The sequence below is a fragment of the Brienomyrus brachyistius genome, chromosome 4 (assembly GCF_023856365.1).
Source record: "Brienomyrus brachyistius isolate T26 chromosome 4, BBRACH_0.4, whole genome shotgun sequence".
NCBI lineage: Eukaryota > Metazoa > Chordata > Actinopteri > Osteoglossiformes > Mormyridae > Brienomyrus > Brienomyrus brachyistius.
This window is the reverse complement of record NC_064536.1, coordinates 31900418-31913623: the sequence shown is the minus strand read 5'-3', so window position 1 is coordinate 31913623 and position 13206 is coordinate 31900418. Positions and strand designations below refer to the sequence as shown.

The window sequence follows — 13206 nt, the reverse complement described above, 5'->3', positions numbered from 1 at the left end:
GACCCAGCTCACAGAACATTAAGGAAACAGCCCAGTACATCAAGGGAAAAATAAAGGAGAAATTATCTCCAGAAAGGATCATCAACCTGTTCCACTGTCTGAATGAACTGGGTGACAATTCTCTAGTAGAGGAGGTACAAAAATATCTGAATTCAGGAAGTCTTTCAGCAGAATATCTCTCACCTGCACAGTATTCAGCTCTGGCCTTTGTGTTACTGATGTCAGATGAGGAGTTGGATGTGTTTGATCTGAAGAAATTCTTCAGATCAGATAATGAGCACTGGAGGCTGCTGCCTGTAAGTGATGTAAGGATGTAAAAACATGTCTTGTCTGGCAGTAAAACATTAACATTGTTTGAAATATATGAAATATACAATTTATTCCTCCTAATGGATTAATAACTAGGTTATATTTGTTTCTTGATATTCTGAACCCAGATTTTATAATGAATGAAGGTAGTGATGTAGTAAAAACCACAAAAGTGACATTTCCACTAATATTCACTGTACCTTTCGATAACTGGGACAGCATCCTAACCTGCTATAGAATCACAGAGGGCTCTTTATCTGGAGGGTTTACAAGTGAAATGATCCTTTATTTGAACAAGTACAGGTATATTGGTGTGCTTCTCTTCTCACTCTCCATGAGAGACACAGACACATTTACAGGTGAGAATAGGCTTAGGGGTCATAGCACAGGGTTGGCTGGTGTCCAGCACTCCTGGAACTGGAGGTTTAATGGCCTTTATGGGCCCACAGACATGTGACTATTATGCTGAATCTCAAACCAGAAGGTCTGTTAGGTTAGCTGTTCAAACCCAGGCATAAGGACTCTTCACCCAATCAGTGCTCTAATTGGTAATCAGTGAGTTGCAGTGAAAGCCCACAGACCCAATAGCCCTTTCTGGTTAAAACTGATTAGACCATTGTAAGGCCACCTTATAGGACACTGCATCACATTCTCTCCACTAGAATGGCTCTCATCGATACACTTCACCACATCTTCTTGCTCTATAAGGCACCATCTCCCGTGAAGGGGGCACCCTAGGGCAGCAGCTGCCCCCCCTATTTACCCTCTGAGTCCCCCAGTGGCCTGTGCTGCTCGCTTGTTTTAATGTTGCTGTCAGTACTATTAACACTGTAGGTTATATATGTGTCTGTGTCTTAACATGTTTTCTTTTTCCAGGCTGAACAGCTGTAATCTCACAGAGTCATGCTGTGACACGTTGGCTTTAACTCTCAGATCAAACTCCTCTCCCCTGAGAGAGCTGGACCTGAGTAACAATGACCTGCAGGATTCAGGAGTGAAGCTGCTCTCTGCTGGACTGGGGGATTCACACTGTAAGCTGGAGATACTGAGGTCAGTCAAGTTTGACAGTACAAATACTAAGTTGTACTTTAATATTATAAAGTGTTTGTGTGGCTGCAAGGAAAGTCAGACAAGCGAACCACTGCACTCAGACCATTTAATTCCCACTAAGCTGGTATCAATTTACAATTTTGACTTTTCAGTTCTTTATATTTTCCAGAAAAGAGGACAGGATGCACATGTTTTGCTTTAGTTTTGTCATACTGACTTAATATTGTTTTACTCTATACTAAAAATGCATGGGCTGGATTTTTCAGTTTCATAACAGAGGAACCTAAATCTCATTTGCTGAGGTACATCCATCCATCCATCATCTTCCGCTTATCCGGGGTCGGGTCGCGGGGGCAGCAGTCTCAGCAGGGAAGCCCAGACTTCCCTCTCCCCGGCCACTTCATCTATCTCCTCTGGGGGGATCCCGAGACGTTCCCAGGCCAGCCGGGAGACATAGTCTCTCCAGCGTGTCCTGGGTCTTCCCCGGGGTCTCCTCCCAGTGGGACATACCCGGAACACCTCCCCAGGGAGGCATCCCGGAGGCATCTGAATCAGATGCCTGAGCCACCTCATCTGGCTCCTCTCGATGCGGAGGAGCAGCGACTCTACTCTGAGTCCCTCCCGAATGACTGAACTCCTCACCCTATCTCTAAGGAAGAGCCCAGCCACCCTGCGGAGGAAACTCATTTCGGCCGCTTGCACCCGCGATCTCATTCTTTCGGTCACTACCCATAGCTCATGACCATAGGTGAGGGTAGGAACGTAGATCGACTGGTAAATCGAGAGCTTCGCCTTTTGGCTCAGCTCTCTCTTCACCATGACAGACCGATGCAGCGCCCGCATGACTGCCGACGCCGCACCGATCCGCCTGTCGACCTCCCGCTCCATCGTTCCCCCACTCGTGAACAAGATCCCGAGATACTTAAACTCCTCCACTTGGGGGAAGACTCCAACCCGGAGAGAGCATTCTACCCTTTTCTGGCTGAGAACCATGGTCTCGGATCTGGAGGTGCTGATTCTCATCCCAGCCGCTTCACACTCGGCTGTGAACTGCCCCAGTGAGAGCTGAAGGTCACGGTCCGATGAGGCCAACAGAACCACATCATACACAACAGACCTAATCCTGAGGTCACCGAACCAGACACCCTCAACGCCCTGGCTGCGCCTAGAAATTCTGTCCATTAAAGCTATGAACAGAATCGGTGACAAAGGGCAGCCCTGACGGAGTCCAACCCTCACCGGAAACGAGTCCGACTTATTGCCGCCCATGCGGACCAGGCTCTGGCACCGGTCATACAGGGACCGAACCGCCCTTAAAAGGGGGCCCGGTATCCCATACTCCCGGAGCACTCCCCACAGGACTCCCCGAGGGACACGGTCGAATGCCCTCTCCAAGTCCATAAAACACATGTAGACTGGTTGGGCAAACTCTCATGAACCCTCCAAAACCCTGCTGAGAGTATAGAGCCTGTCCACTGTTCCACGGCCAGGGCGAAAACCACACTGCTCCTCCTGAATCCGAGGTTCGACTATCCGGCGGACCCTTCTCTGCAGGACCCCCGAATAGACTTTACCAGGGAGGCTGAGGAGTGTGATCCCCCGATAGTTGGAGCACACCCTCCGGTCCCCTTTCTTAAAGAGGGGGACCACCACCCCGGTCTGCCAGTCCAGAGGCACTGCCCCCGATGTCCACGCGATGCCGCAGATGCGTGTCAGCCAGGACAGCCCCACAGCATCCAGAGCCTTGAGGAACTCCGGGCGAATCTCATCCACCCCCGGGGCCCGGCCACCGAGGAGTTTTTTGACCACCTCAGTGACCTCCACCCCCGAAATAGGCGAGTTCACCCCCAAGTCCCCATACTCTGTTTCCATATCGGAAGGCGTGTCGGTGGGATTGAGGAGGTCTTCGAAGTATTCCTCCCACCGACCCAAAACGTCCCGAGTTGAGGTCAGCAACGCACCATCCCCACCATAAATAGTGTTGATGCTGCACCGCTTTCCCGCCCGGAGCCGCCGGATGGTGGACCAGAATCTCCTCGAAGCCGTCCGGAAGTCGTTCTCCATGGCCTCGCCAAACTCCTCCCACACCCGAGTTTTTGCCTCAGCAAACGCCAAGGCCGCATCCCGCTTGGCCTGCCGGTAGCTGTTAGCTGCATCTGGACTCCCACAGGCCAAAAAGGCCCGATAGGACTCCTTCTTCAGCTTGACGGCATCCCTCACCACCGGTGTCCACCAGCGGGTTCAGGGATTGCCGCCGCGACAGGCACCGACCACCTTACGGCCGCAGCTCCGGTCAGCCGCCTCCACAATGGAGGCACAGAACATGGCCCATTCGGACTCAATGTCCCCCGCCTCCCCCGGGATATGGGAGAAATTCTGCCGGAGGTAGGAGTTGAAACTCTCCCTGATAGGGGATTCCGCCAGACGTTCCCAGCAGACCCTCACTATACGCTTGGGCCTGCCAGTCCTGGCCGGCTTCCTCCCCCACCAGCGGAGCCAACCCACCACCAGGTAGTGATCAGTTGATAGCTCCGCCCCTCTCTTCACCCAAGTGTCCAAGACATGCGGCCGCAAGTCCGACGACACGACTACAAAGTCGATCATCGTACTGCGGCCTAGGGTGTCCTGGTGCCAAGTGCACATATGGACACTGTTATGCCTGAACATGGTGTTCATTATGGACAATCCGTGACTAGCACAGAAGTCCAACAACAAAACACCGCTCGGGTTCAGATCGGGGGGGGCCGTTCCTCCCAATCACGCCCCTCCAGGTCTCACTGTCGTTGCCCACGTGAGCATTGAAGTCCCCCAGCAAAACAAGAGAGTCCACAGGAGGACCCTTTCCAAGGACTCCAAAAAGGGTGGGTATTCTGAACTGCCGTTTGGCGCATAAGCGCAAACAACAGTCAGAACCCGTCCCCCCACCCGAAGGCGAAGGGAGGCTACCCTCTCGTCCACTGCGGTAAACCCCAATGTACAGGCACCCAGCCTGGGGGCAATAAGTATGCCCACGCCCGCTCGGCGCCTCTCCCCGCGGGCAACTCCAGAGTGGAAAAGGGTCCACCCCCCTCAAGGAGACTGGTTCCAGAGCCCAAGCCGTGTGTCGAGGTGAGTCTGACTATATCTAGCTGGAACTTCACAACCTCGCGCACCAGCTCAGGCTCCTTCCCCATCAGAGAGGTGATATTCCATGTCCCTAGAGCTAGCTTCTGTAGCCGAGGATCGGACCGCCAAGGTCCCTGCCTTTGGCTGCCGCCCAGATCCCATTGCACCCGACCCCTATGGCCCCTCCCATGGGTGCTGAGGTACAATTATACCAAATAAAATACTCTTTTATTTTGTGTAGCTGCTGGATGGGCACCTTCCTGTGTCACATCAGCCGCCTGTCAGCTATGAGAGATGAATCACTCCTGTAATCAGCTCTCACTGTACTGTACAGATCTGTGTGGACCACAGTGTTTAAAATGTTCAGGTGCTAAGGTCTCTCAAACAGAATTCCTGAAAGTACTGTTGCATACTGAATTTTTTTTCAATTACCTTTTAAATTCATAATTTGTACAATTTAAATCTAAAACAAGCCCTGCATCAGCTAGGCTGGAACGAGATCTAACAACCTGCCAGGCCTGCATTAGCTGCTGAGGATGTTCACATCTCCTCCTTTCAGAATTACTAGTTAGTTTGGGGCCACCTGGCAGAAAGACGGTTGGCGGCTGCAATGGAAACAGTTTTATTGGTCTGAATATGTTATGGGAGGAGTCACATAGCATTTTTGCATTGCTAATTAAAATCAAACATCTGCACTTATTTAAATGTTACCTTCTGTTTATGTAAAAGCTGAAATGAAAATACACAATGGGAGCTATTTGTATGGGAAATAAACTACCTTGAAAAGCTTTAGGTCAGTGCACAGATACATTAGCGGTGTGTCAGCTTTTGACATCCACTCTACACATATTCTTCTGCTGCCAGTGTTTTCGCAGCCAGAACATGGGAGGCTCTGTACCGCCCTCTCTCCTTGGGGGGATCGTCAGCGATTCTCCTTGGCAGTCAGATGGGGGTGTTTCCCAGCTCTGTTCTGATCTGGATGTGAAGGTTAATCTTTCCCAGGTTAGTCTCCTGTGTTGGGTAAGGAGGCAGGAGACACAAGGTTACAATGGACACCCCAAAAGTGCAGTGTTTATTTTAGGGGGAAAAGGGGGTACATTTAGAAAGGGCACACGGGGGGCTCCTTGGTCACGGGCTGAGCAGATGGGAGGCAGCAGTCCTTTCCACGTGGTCATCCTCCAGGCAGTCCGTCATCAGAGAGAGAGAGACGACAAGCGGCCTTGGGGACTGGAGGATGACCACACATCAGCCACATCAGCTGCCGGCTGCCTCCTGTTGACTCTCCTCACTTCCTCGCAGGTATTTCTGTGGCCAACTGTGGGGATCTAGTGGTTTCTGTCCAGTGCTGTGGTGCTGATCGTCACCCTTTGGGGTTTAGCCGACTTTCCTGCACTGGTGACATCACACTGTTTGCACTTGGCGTCACCCCAGGGCTTCATCCTCTCTGCCATCAGTGACCTTCTTGTGGCAGGAGTCCTGGGAATACAGTTGTTCTAAGTTTCCTGCAGTTGGTCGCTGTCACTGGATGGTTTAATTTTGAACTGAGCTGATCATTTGTCTGTTATTTCAGTCAGTGTGGCTAAAAGATGAGCTCCAGTGCACTGTGTGTAGTGGCCGCAGGAACCTCTGTTTGTACACAGGCAAACCCCTGAATGGCAGCTTTTTATCAGGAACAGGAAGAACAGGGATGGAGGAAAACAGGGAGGTGCTGATGGGCTGTTTGTCTGGTGGGTCCAGGCCAGTCGCTGGTCGCTTTGGGCACATCAGCACTGGCATTCTGAAAAACCGTTGCCACTTGTATTTTATCCATAGTTTTGTGATTTCCTTTCTATAGGCTGTCAGGCTGCAGAGTCACAGAGGGAGGCTATAGTTCCCTGGCTTCAGCTCTGACGTCAAACCCCTCATATCTGAGAGAGCTGGACCTGAGCTACAATCACCCAGGAGACTCAGGAGTGAAGCTGCTCTCTGCTGTACTGGAGGATCCCAATTGTAAACTGGAGAAGCTGAAGTGAGTAGAGAGTGTGTGTCTGACACGTTGCAGATCAGGGTTCCATAAATGTTAGTTTGTTTGCATGTTTTTATGAATACAGACGCTTCTCTACTTACGAACGGGATACGTTCTGAACGGCCAATCGTAACTTGAAATGTTCATAAGTCACTATTCAACATACTTTTAATGGCCTAAGAAAGTATGATGAACTAGCAGTACGCAGCCAGAAGTTGTACTGCCCAGAATTGGTGCGCAGAAAAAAAAAATTGATGTTTTGGACAGGAAACGGGAGCCCAATGAACACAATTTGCTCTTCATTCGTATATCTGAAAGTTCGTAAGTTGAAACTTCGTAAGAAATGGAGCATCTGCAATACCTTTAATACTGATTTATGATTGTATCCATGCAGCCTTTTAAATGAGTCCAGTTCTTTGCACTGTATGTAGATGGATTTCCATGCTCATGTTTTGGTGAGTTTCTCTGTGTCTCATGTTGGACGACATCCAAAGGGGAGAAACAAAACTGATATTATCAAAAACATTATTAATTCATCAGTTCTTTTTTAACATACTGCTGGGTTTCAGTTTGTACATGACTGGTTTCTTAAGTATAAATGGTATCTGGCTACAAATAAATACTTTACAGCTGATTATGTCATATTTGTGTTTGTGTGAGAATGTAACAGAGTGAAATACATTCCGATACGGCCGTGCGTCTTTAATCCTGCAAAAAAAAGCCATCCCTTTGTTCTTTTTTTCCGTATGCGTTTAGTGTACTTTTTGTAGATTGGTTAGTATTGTCTTAAGACGGCACCCATAGTCTCCCCTAAACTGGCTGTGATGCCAAGCGTCTCCTCAGTCTGTGCTTAGTGCAGCTGGAGGGAGGTGAGTGTCTGGAGGGGTTAGAGGGAATTTTATATTTTGAAGAGAAACTCACTTTAAGTGGTAATCTTTGGTGTACAATGTTATGGTTAATATGTTCAATGAATGTAATTTTATTTAAAATTAAGCCCAATGGCGTAATTAAGCCCAATGGCGTAACTTTGATTTGAATGTGGAAGGGAGGGAAGGGTCAAAACCCCAATCCCCCAGTAATTTACGCCCATAATTAACCCTGATAGTTTATCACGAGCAGCATTTCGGCGCATCTTCCTGAGGTATTTCTCATACTTGAATTCCTGCTTCGTTAGGGGATGCTGTGCTATTTTTATATTTAATGTATTTTATAGAATAGTAGAGTGCAGGCTAAAGTGCAGTTGGGTCCCCAGCGAGTCTCTCAACGCGGCGTGTCTCACAGCGCAGGGGGCAGCCGGAGCGCCGCAGACTCGGGCGGCTACATGAGTATATTGGGAATAAAATGTGTGTATTGGAGCGAGTTCTGTGTTACTGAGTGTGTGAGGTGTGACTGTGATAATGATGGAGATGCTGGGCTTCGTCATGGGATTAATCGCTCTTCCTCTTGCCTACAGACTCCTGCCAGCTGACGCTGGACCCCAACACAGCACACAGACTCCTGTCTCTGTCAGAGGGGAACAGGAAGGTGACATGGGAGGCAAATCAACCATATCCTGATCATCCGGAGAGATTTATGTGGTCCCCCCAAGTCCTGTGCAGAGAGAGTCTGACTGGTCGCTGTTACTGGGAGGCTGAGTGGAGTGGAGATGGAGCCTGGATAGCAGTGACTTATAAAGGAATCGGGAGGAAAGGAGGGAGTGCTGACTGTCAGCTTGGAGCCAATGACAAGTCATGGATGCTGTTCTGTTCTACTGACAGATACTCTGTCTCTCACAATAATAAACAGACTGACATACCCATAAAGCCCTCAGGCTCCCACAGAGTAGGAGTGTATCTGGACCAGGCGGCTGGTACTCTGTCCTTCTACAGAGTCTCCTCTGATGGACTGACCCTCCTGTACAGCTTCACCTCCTCATTCACTGAACCCCTCTATCCAGGGTTTTATATTTATCCTGGCTCCTCTGTGTCTCTGTGCATGCTGGGATAGCTCACTGTGTGCTGGAGGAATCATTTTACCATATCAGAGTGTCACATGTTATTGCAAATCCAAGCAAAAAGGTAAAATCTCTGCTTTTTAACCAGTATAACCTTTGTTACTCTGTCTGAAGTGTGACGTATGTTACGCAAAAATAACCAATAAACATGGAAAATGACTTTTTTGAAAATGAAATTTCTGATTAAAATATAATGTAATCCTAATGGGGGGGTTTCCCCTCCCCTGTATATGTACATTATATATATAAATCCATCCATCTATTTTCCAAACTGCTTATCCTACTGGGTCGCGGGGGGTCCGGAGGCAATGGGCACGAGGCAGGGAACAACCCAGGATGGGGGGCCAGCCCATCACAGGGCACAGTCACACACCAGTCACTCACACAGAATCTCGTGTCCGCCCCCTACTGCCGTCCTGCGGTAACTGCCAGTTTAATGTCAGTCACAGGATGTGAGACGCTGCGTTCCCTCAATAAACGTCCCCACATACACAGTTATTATTTAACGTACAATAAAACATTAACCTGATGAAAATTACTCTAAGATAAAAGTACTGCCTCTTAAATTTGCTGAAGTTAAAAAAATGTAACTTTGCTATACAAGCACATTTAAGAACAATGAGAATGGGCATAGTCTAAATGATCCTCTATCCTGGCTGCAGTCTGTCTGTTTTTTATTTTTTTATCATTTATGTCTGGCTTAAAAGAATAAAGTGAATGGTTTTCTGATTTCACAGCATGTTTTATTATCAGTGATGTACTGTATGTGAAAAAAAAAAACACATATATCCCTTTTCTTGGGGAATCCTGATTTACTTTATATTAGTTTGAATTTATTTTATCCCACACTATTTAAGAATAAGACCAACTATAATGTCTTGCACAATACACTCCCAGTGGCATTGCAGTAATTCAGATATACCCCTGAACACAGAGGAAAGGTGGATTCTTACTCTGACGTCCTTCTCCTTCCTCTGGTGACAAGCTCCACATTCTGTGCTGCTGCCTTTGCTGGCGGCGTGTTTGTTTCTCTCCCCCCTGACTAATTTAGACGTGGTGCACTTGTTCCCCTGGTGGTGGGTGTATAAGGTGGGTCCCCGGCTAAGGGGGGAGGAATCGATCCTGTGGCAGCCACCACGCCGGCTTCGGCTCTGCATCAGTGTTTCATTCTCCTTTTCTGTTCTGTTCTCTCCTGTTCGTGGTCTTTGTTAATAAATCACCCCTGATAATTGTGCCATCTGAGGTCTGAGGCTGATTATGCTGCATCTGGCAGTAGCTGGACCGTAACATGTACAGAATGCATGTGTATGCATGAGATTTATGCACAAACATTTCTGTGACACACTTAGAAACAGTGACATACATGCAAATGTAACGGAGGTCCTCTCTGTCTATCTCTCTCTCTCTCTCACTTTTGGTTACTCTGCATTGTGTTGTGTGAAGGATGGACGCTACAACCGATCTTGAAATTCAGATTTTACTCTGCCCCAGGACAGTCGCAAAAGAGCGCGAGCGCTAGCTGAACATCATACAGTGTACAAATAACATTAATTAAATACGTAAATTACGTCATACCTGAAATAAAAGAAAATAAACAATCAGACACCGGAGCAAGCCAGACACACACAGCTCCGGCCAAACACAGGGAAAACACACATATGTACAGTGTAAGCTCTGCTAGCACATAGAAACCTTCACCAGCTAAGTACCTGCAGCTGGGCTAACTTGGCTGCAGCGTGGATCTGGTGTACGGTGAAATATATATGTATAAATAAAACAAAGCTATACATACGATGCACAGCACACTATGATGGCCATTATATTTCAGATACACGAAAATCTGATTTGCAAATAACATCCACAAAACAAGGACCATGCCTGACACGATACCACCTACCTCTGCCTCAGGACAAAAGAGGCAGAGCAGGGGACAGCAGGCAAGTTAAGAGACCCAGCGTGGGAAATCCACGCCCCCGTATGCAAATAACAGGTGCGTTAATTAAGGTGGCCAAGAAATCCATCATGAGCGGGAAAATTCAGGGAAACACACACAACCCGACTACACTCACCCCCACTGGTCTCACTGAATTTCATCCACAGCCGATACAATATAATATAATGCAAAAAAAAACAAAAAAAACTCCTATTAATATGCATGTAAGTGTCCCCCAAAGCAAAGACATATAGTCTACCAGCTAAGAATGCTGTCCGGTGAAGGACTAGAGAGGTGGAGGAGCTAGATATACAGGGGTTAGTTAGACCCCCAAACCAATCATAGCAGAGGTGCCATATACACCTCAGAATTCAGGGATACACTCTACTATACAGCAACAGTGTAACGTGATAGACTGCAAATGGTGATACTTCTCTCCCACAAAGAGGTACAGAATGGAGAGGAGAGACATAAAAATGCCAATGTACATAAAAGGGAACTTATCATAATACCCGTATGACAACCATAATGAAAAAAAGAATGAATGCACTATAAGGAGCTCCTCTAATACAAACTCCACACCCACTCAGCTGACATGGTCTGGATGAGCCTATTCACTGGCTTAATCAGTCTCCCCCGCGTGCTGCGTGCCCCCGTCAGGCCCGGTGAAACATACGTACTGTAATAGGAGCATCCGTGTATGTAGGGGAACTTGCAGATGGCATGGGCTCAATAGACAGAGCCTCCACAGTACCCATATCAGAGACAGCACACACAGGACTATCACAATACTGGAGACACTGAGATATTTCTCAATTCCACTCCCATCAAGTCTGGAACCATCACACCCCCCTGTCAACAGTTGCCGGCCCAAAATCCCATGTGTCACTGCTGCTTGTACCCGAGCCACCAGTAAACCCGGCAACCCATCTCACAGTCCTATCATCAGTGTCATTGTGTACACTGAACTGTGAGCTGCCAGCCAAACTCATGCTACCCCCAGAAAGTGCCATATGTTCGTCCTCCCCATCTGTCTCAGGAAATGGTAAGAAATCAACTGGCATGATTAGGTTCCTGTGCACTGTCTTCACACCCCCAGATGGACTCCTGATTTGTTATGTGTGAATGGTGTCATTTTTGGAAACTACAGTGTACAGTGTGCCATCCCATTTATCTGCCAACTTCTTCTTACTTCGTTCCCCCTTATTAGCGAGTAGGACCCTGTAACCAACATTAACAGGTAGACCCTTTGATTTCCTGTTATAAAGCTCCGTCTGCCGACACTGCTGCCTCTCAGCATTAGACTGGGTCAGAGCCATGGCTTCCCTTAAATCCCTTCCCAGAGACTCTATATAAGTATCCATGTCCATTGTATCCCCATCCAGCAGGACATTCTGAAACATCAAGTCTACAGGCAGTCTGGGAGTACGACCGTACATCAGAAAGAAAGGGGGGAAACCTGTGGTCTCATGCACAGTACAGTTGTACGCAAAGGTAAGACTGTTAAGCATTTGGGGCCACTTGACCTTTGACCTACGTATGTGGAAGAGCCCTAATCAGGTTCCCCAACGTGCGGTTCATCCTCTCTGCTTGACCATTCCCCAAGGGGGTAATACAGAGTGGTGTGTGACTTCTCCACCCCAGCTAACAAGAGCAGCTCCGCAATTAAAGACCCCTCAAAATTAGCCCCCTGATCTGAATGAATGCAAGCTGGAAACCCATACACACAAAGGAATTTGTTCCAGAGGACCCGAGCTACCAACTTAGCAGACTGATTGGGGCAAGGATATGCACAAGCCAGCTTAGTAAAAAGGTCAGTAACCATTAAGGCGTCAATAGATTTGTTATTAGAATCTTCTGCAGACCAAAAATCAATGCATACTAATTCCAAAGGAGCTGGGATAGCAATGGAAACGAGAGGAGCCCTAGCCTCAGGTTCCGGAGCCTTGCTAACCACACACCTCTTGCACCTGTGTACATAATTCCATACGTCTCTTTCGAGCGTGTCCCAGTAAATCCTCTGTCTAGCCAGCCACAGAGTACGTTGCAGACCCTGGTGACCTGCCTCATCATGAACCCCTTTCACCACAGTGGACCTCAGTGCTTCGGGCACCACATACATTCTTCTACATTCTACAGGCATTCTTTTTGGACACAGGATTCTTAGCCACCCTGTATAGCACCTAACCGTGTTGTCAGTTTACCCCACTGCCTCAAAACCCTATGCGATCCACGGGATTCATGTACCCGCTCGCGCCTGGATGGACGTTGCCCCCTATCAACAAAGAACCTTATCCTGCTGATGCTGGGATCCTGACACTGCCTGTCATACAGTTCTTCATGACTAAAAATAGGTAATGTATGCTGACCAGTCGTGGCCTTGGCCCTCAACTGCTGCGTATGAGAGATAGCCCTAAGCTCAGCACCATACTCCCAGTTTGAGAGGACAGCAGCACAGCAGAGACCTCTTCATGCGAGCCTCTGCCTCCCGCCAACTTCTGAGCGACACATGTAACCCCAACACACACATCATCAGCCACTGGGGCAGCTCGCTGCTGTCTAAATTCAGCAAGCGCAGTTCAACATGTCCTGAACTGAATCCACCTGCAAGTTCTGAGTTTCTTTGAGCAGTTGAACATAGGAAGTCCTGGTCAGGTGATGCATAACTCTGTGCCTCACAAATGGCAGCCTGCGACGCATGGATAAACATCAGCCACTTTGGCATTTTGGCGTAGGGTTAACAACCTTGACTGGAAGCCAAGTATCCAACATACTGGCAGTATTTCAAATCAACTTCAAATCAGCTTTGTC

At 48.1% G+C, this 13206-nt stretch overlaps 1 protein-coding gene across 1 annotated transcript in view; it reads left to right on the top strand.

Moving 5' to 3' along the window:
• Positions 1-319: 319 nt before the first annotated feature.
• Positions 320-13206, top strand: part of LOC125739877 (ribonuclease inhibitor-like) — an 84494-nt gene continuing 71607 nt past the window's right edge. The window contains exons 1-2 of the mRNA XM_049010408.1: positions 320-1359; positions 6299-6472. Coding sequence (XP_048866365.1) covers positions 1151-1359; positions 6299-6472 — 383 coding nt within the window. The 5' untranslated portion in view covers positions 320-1150. The remainder of the gene's footprint in view (positions 1360-6298; positions 6473-13206) is intronic.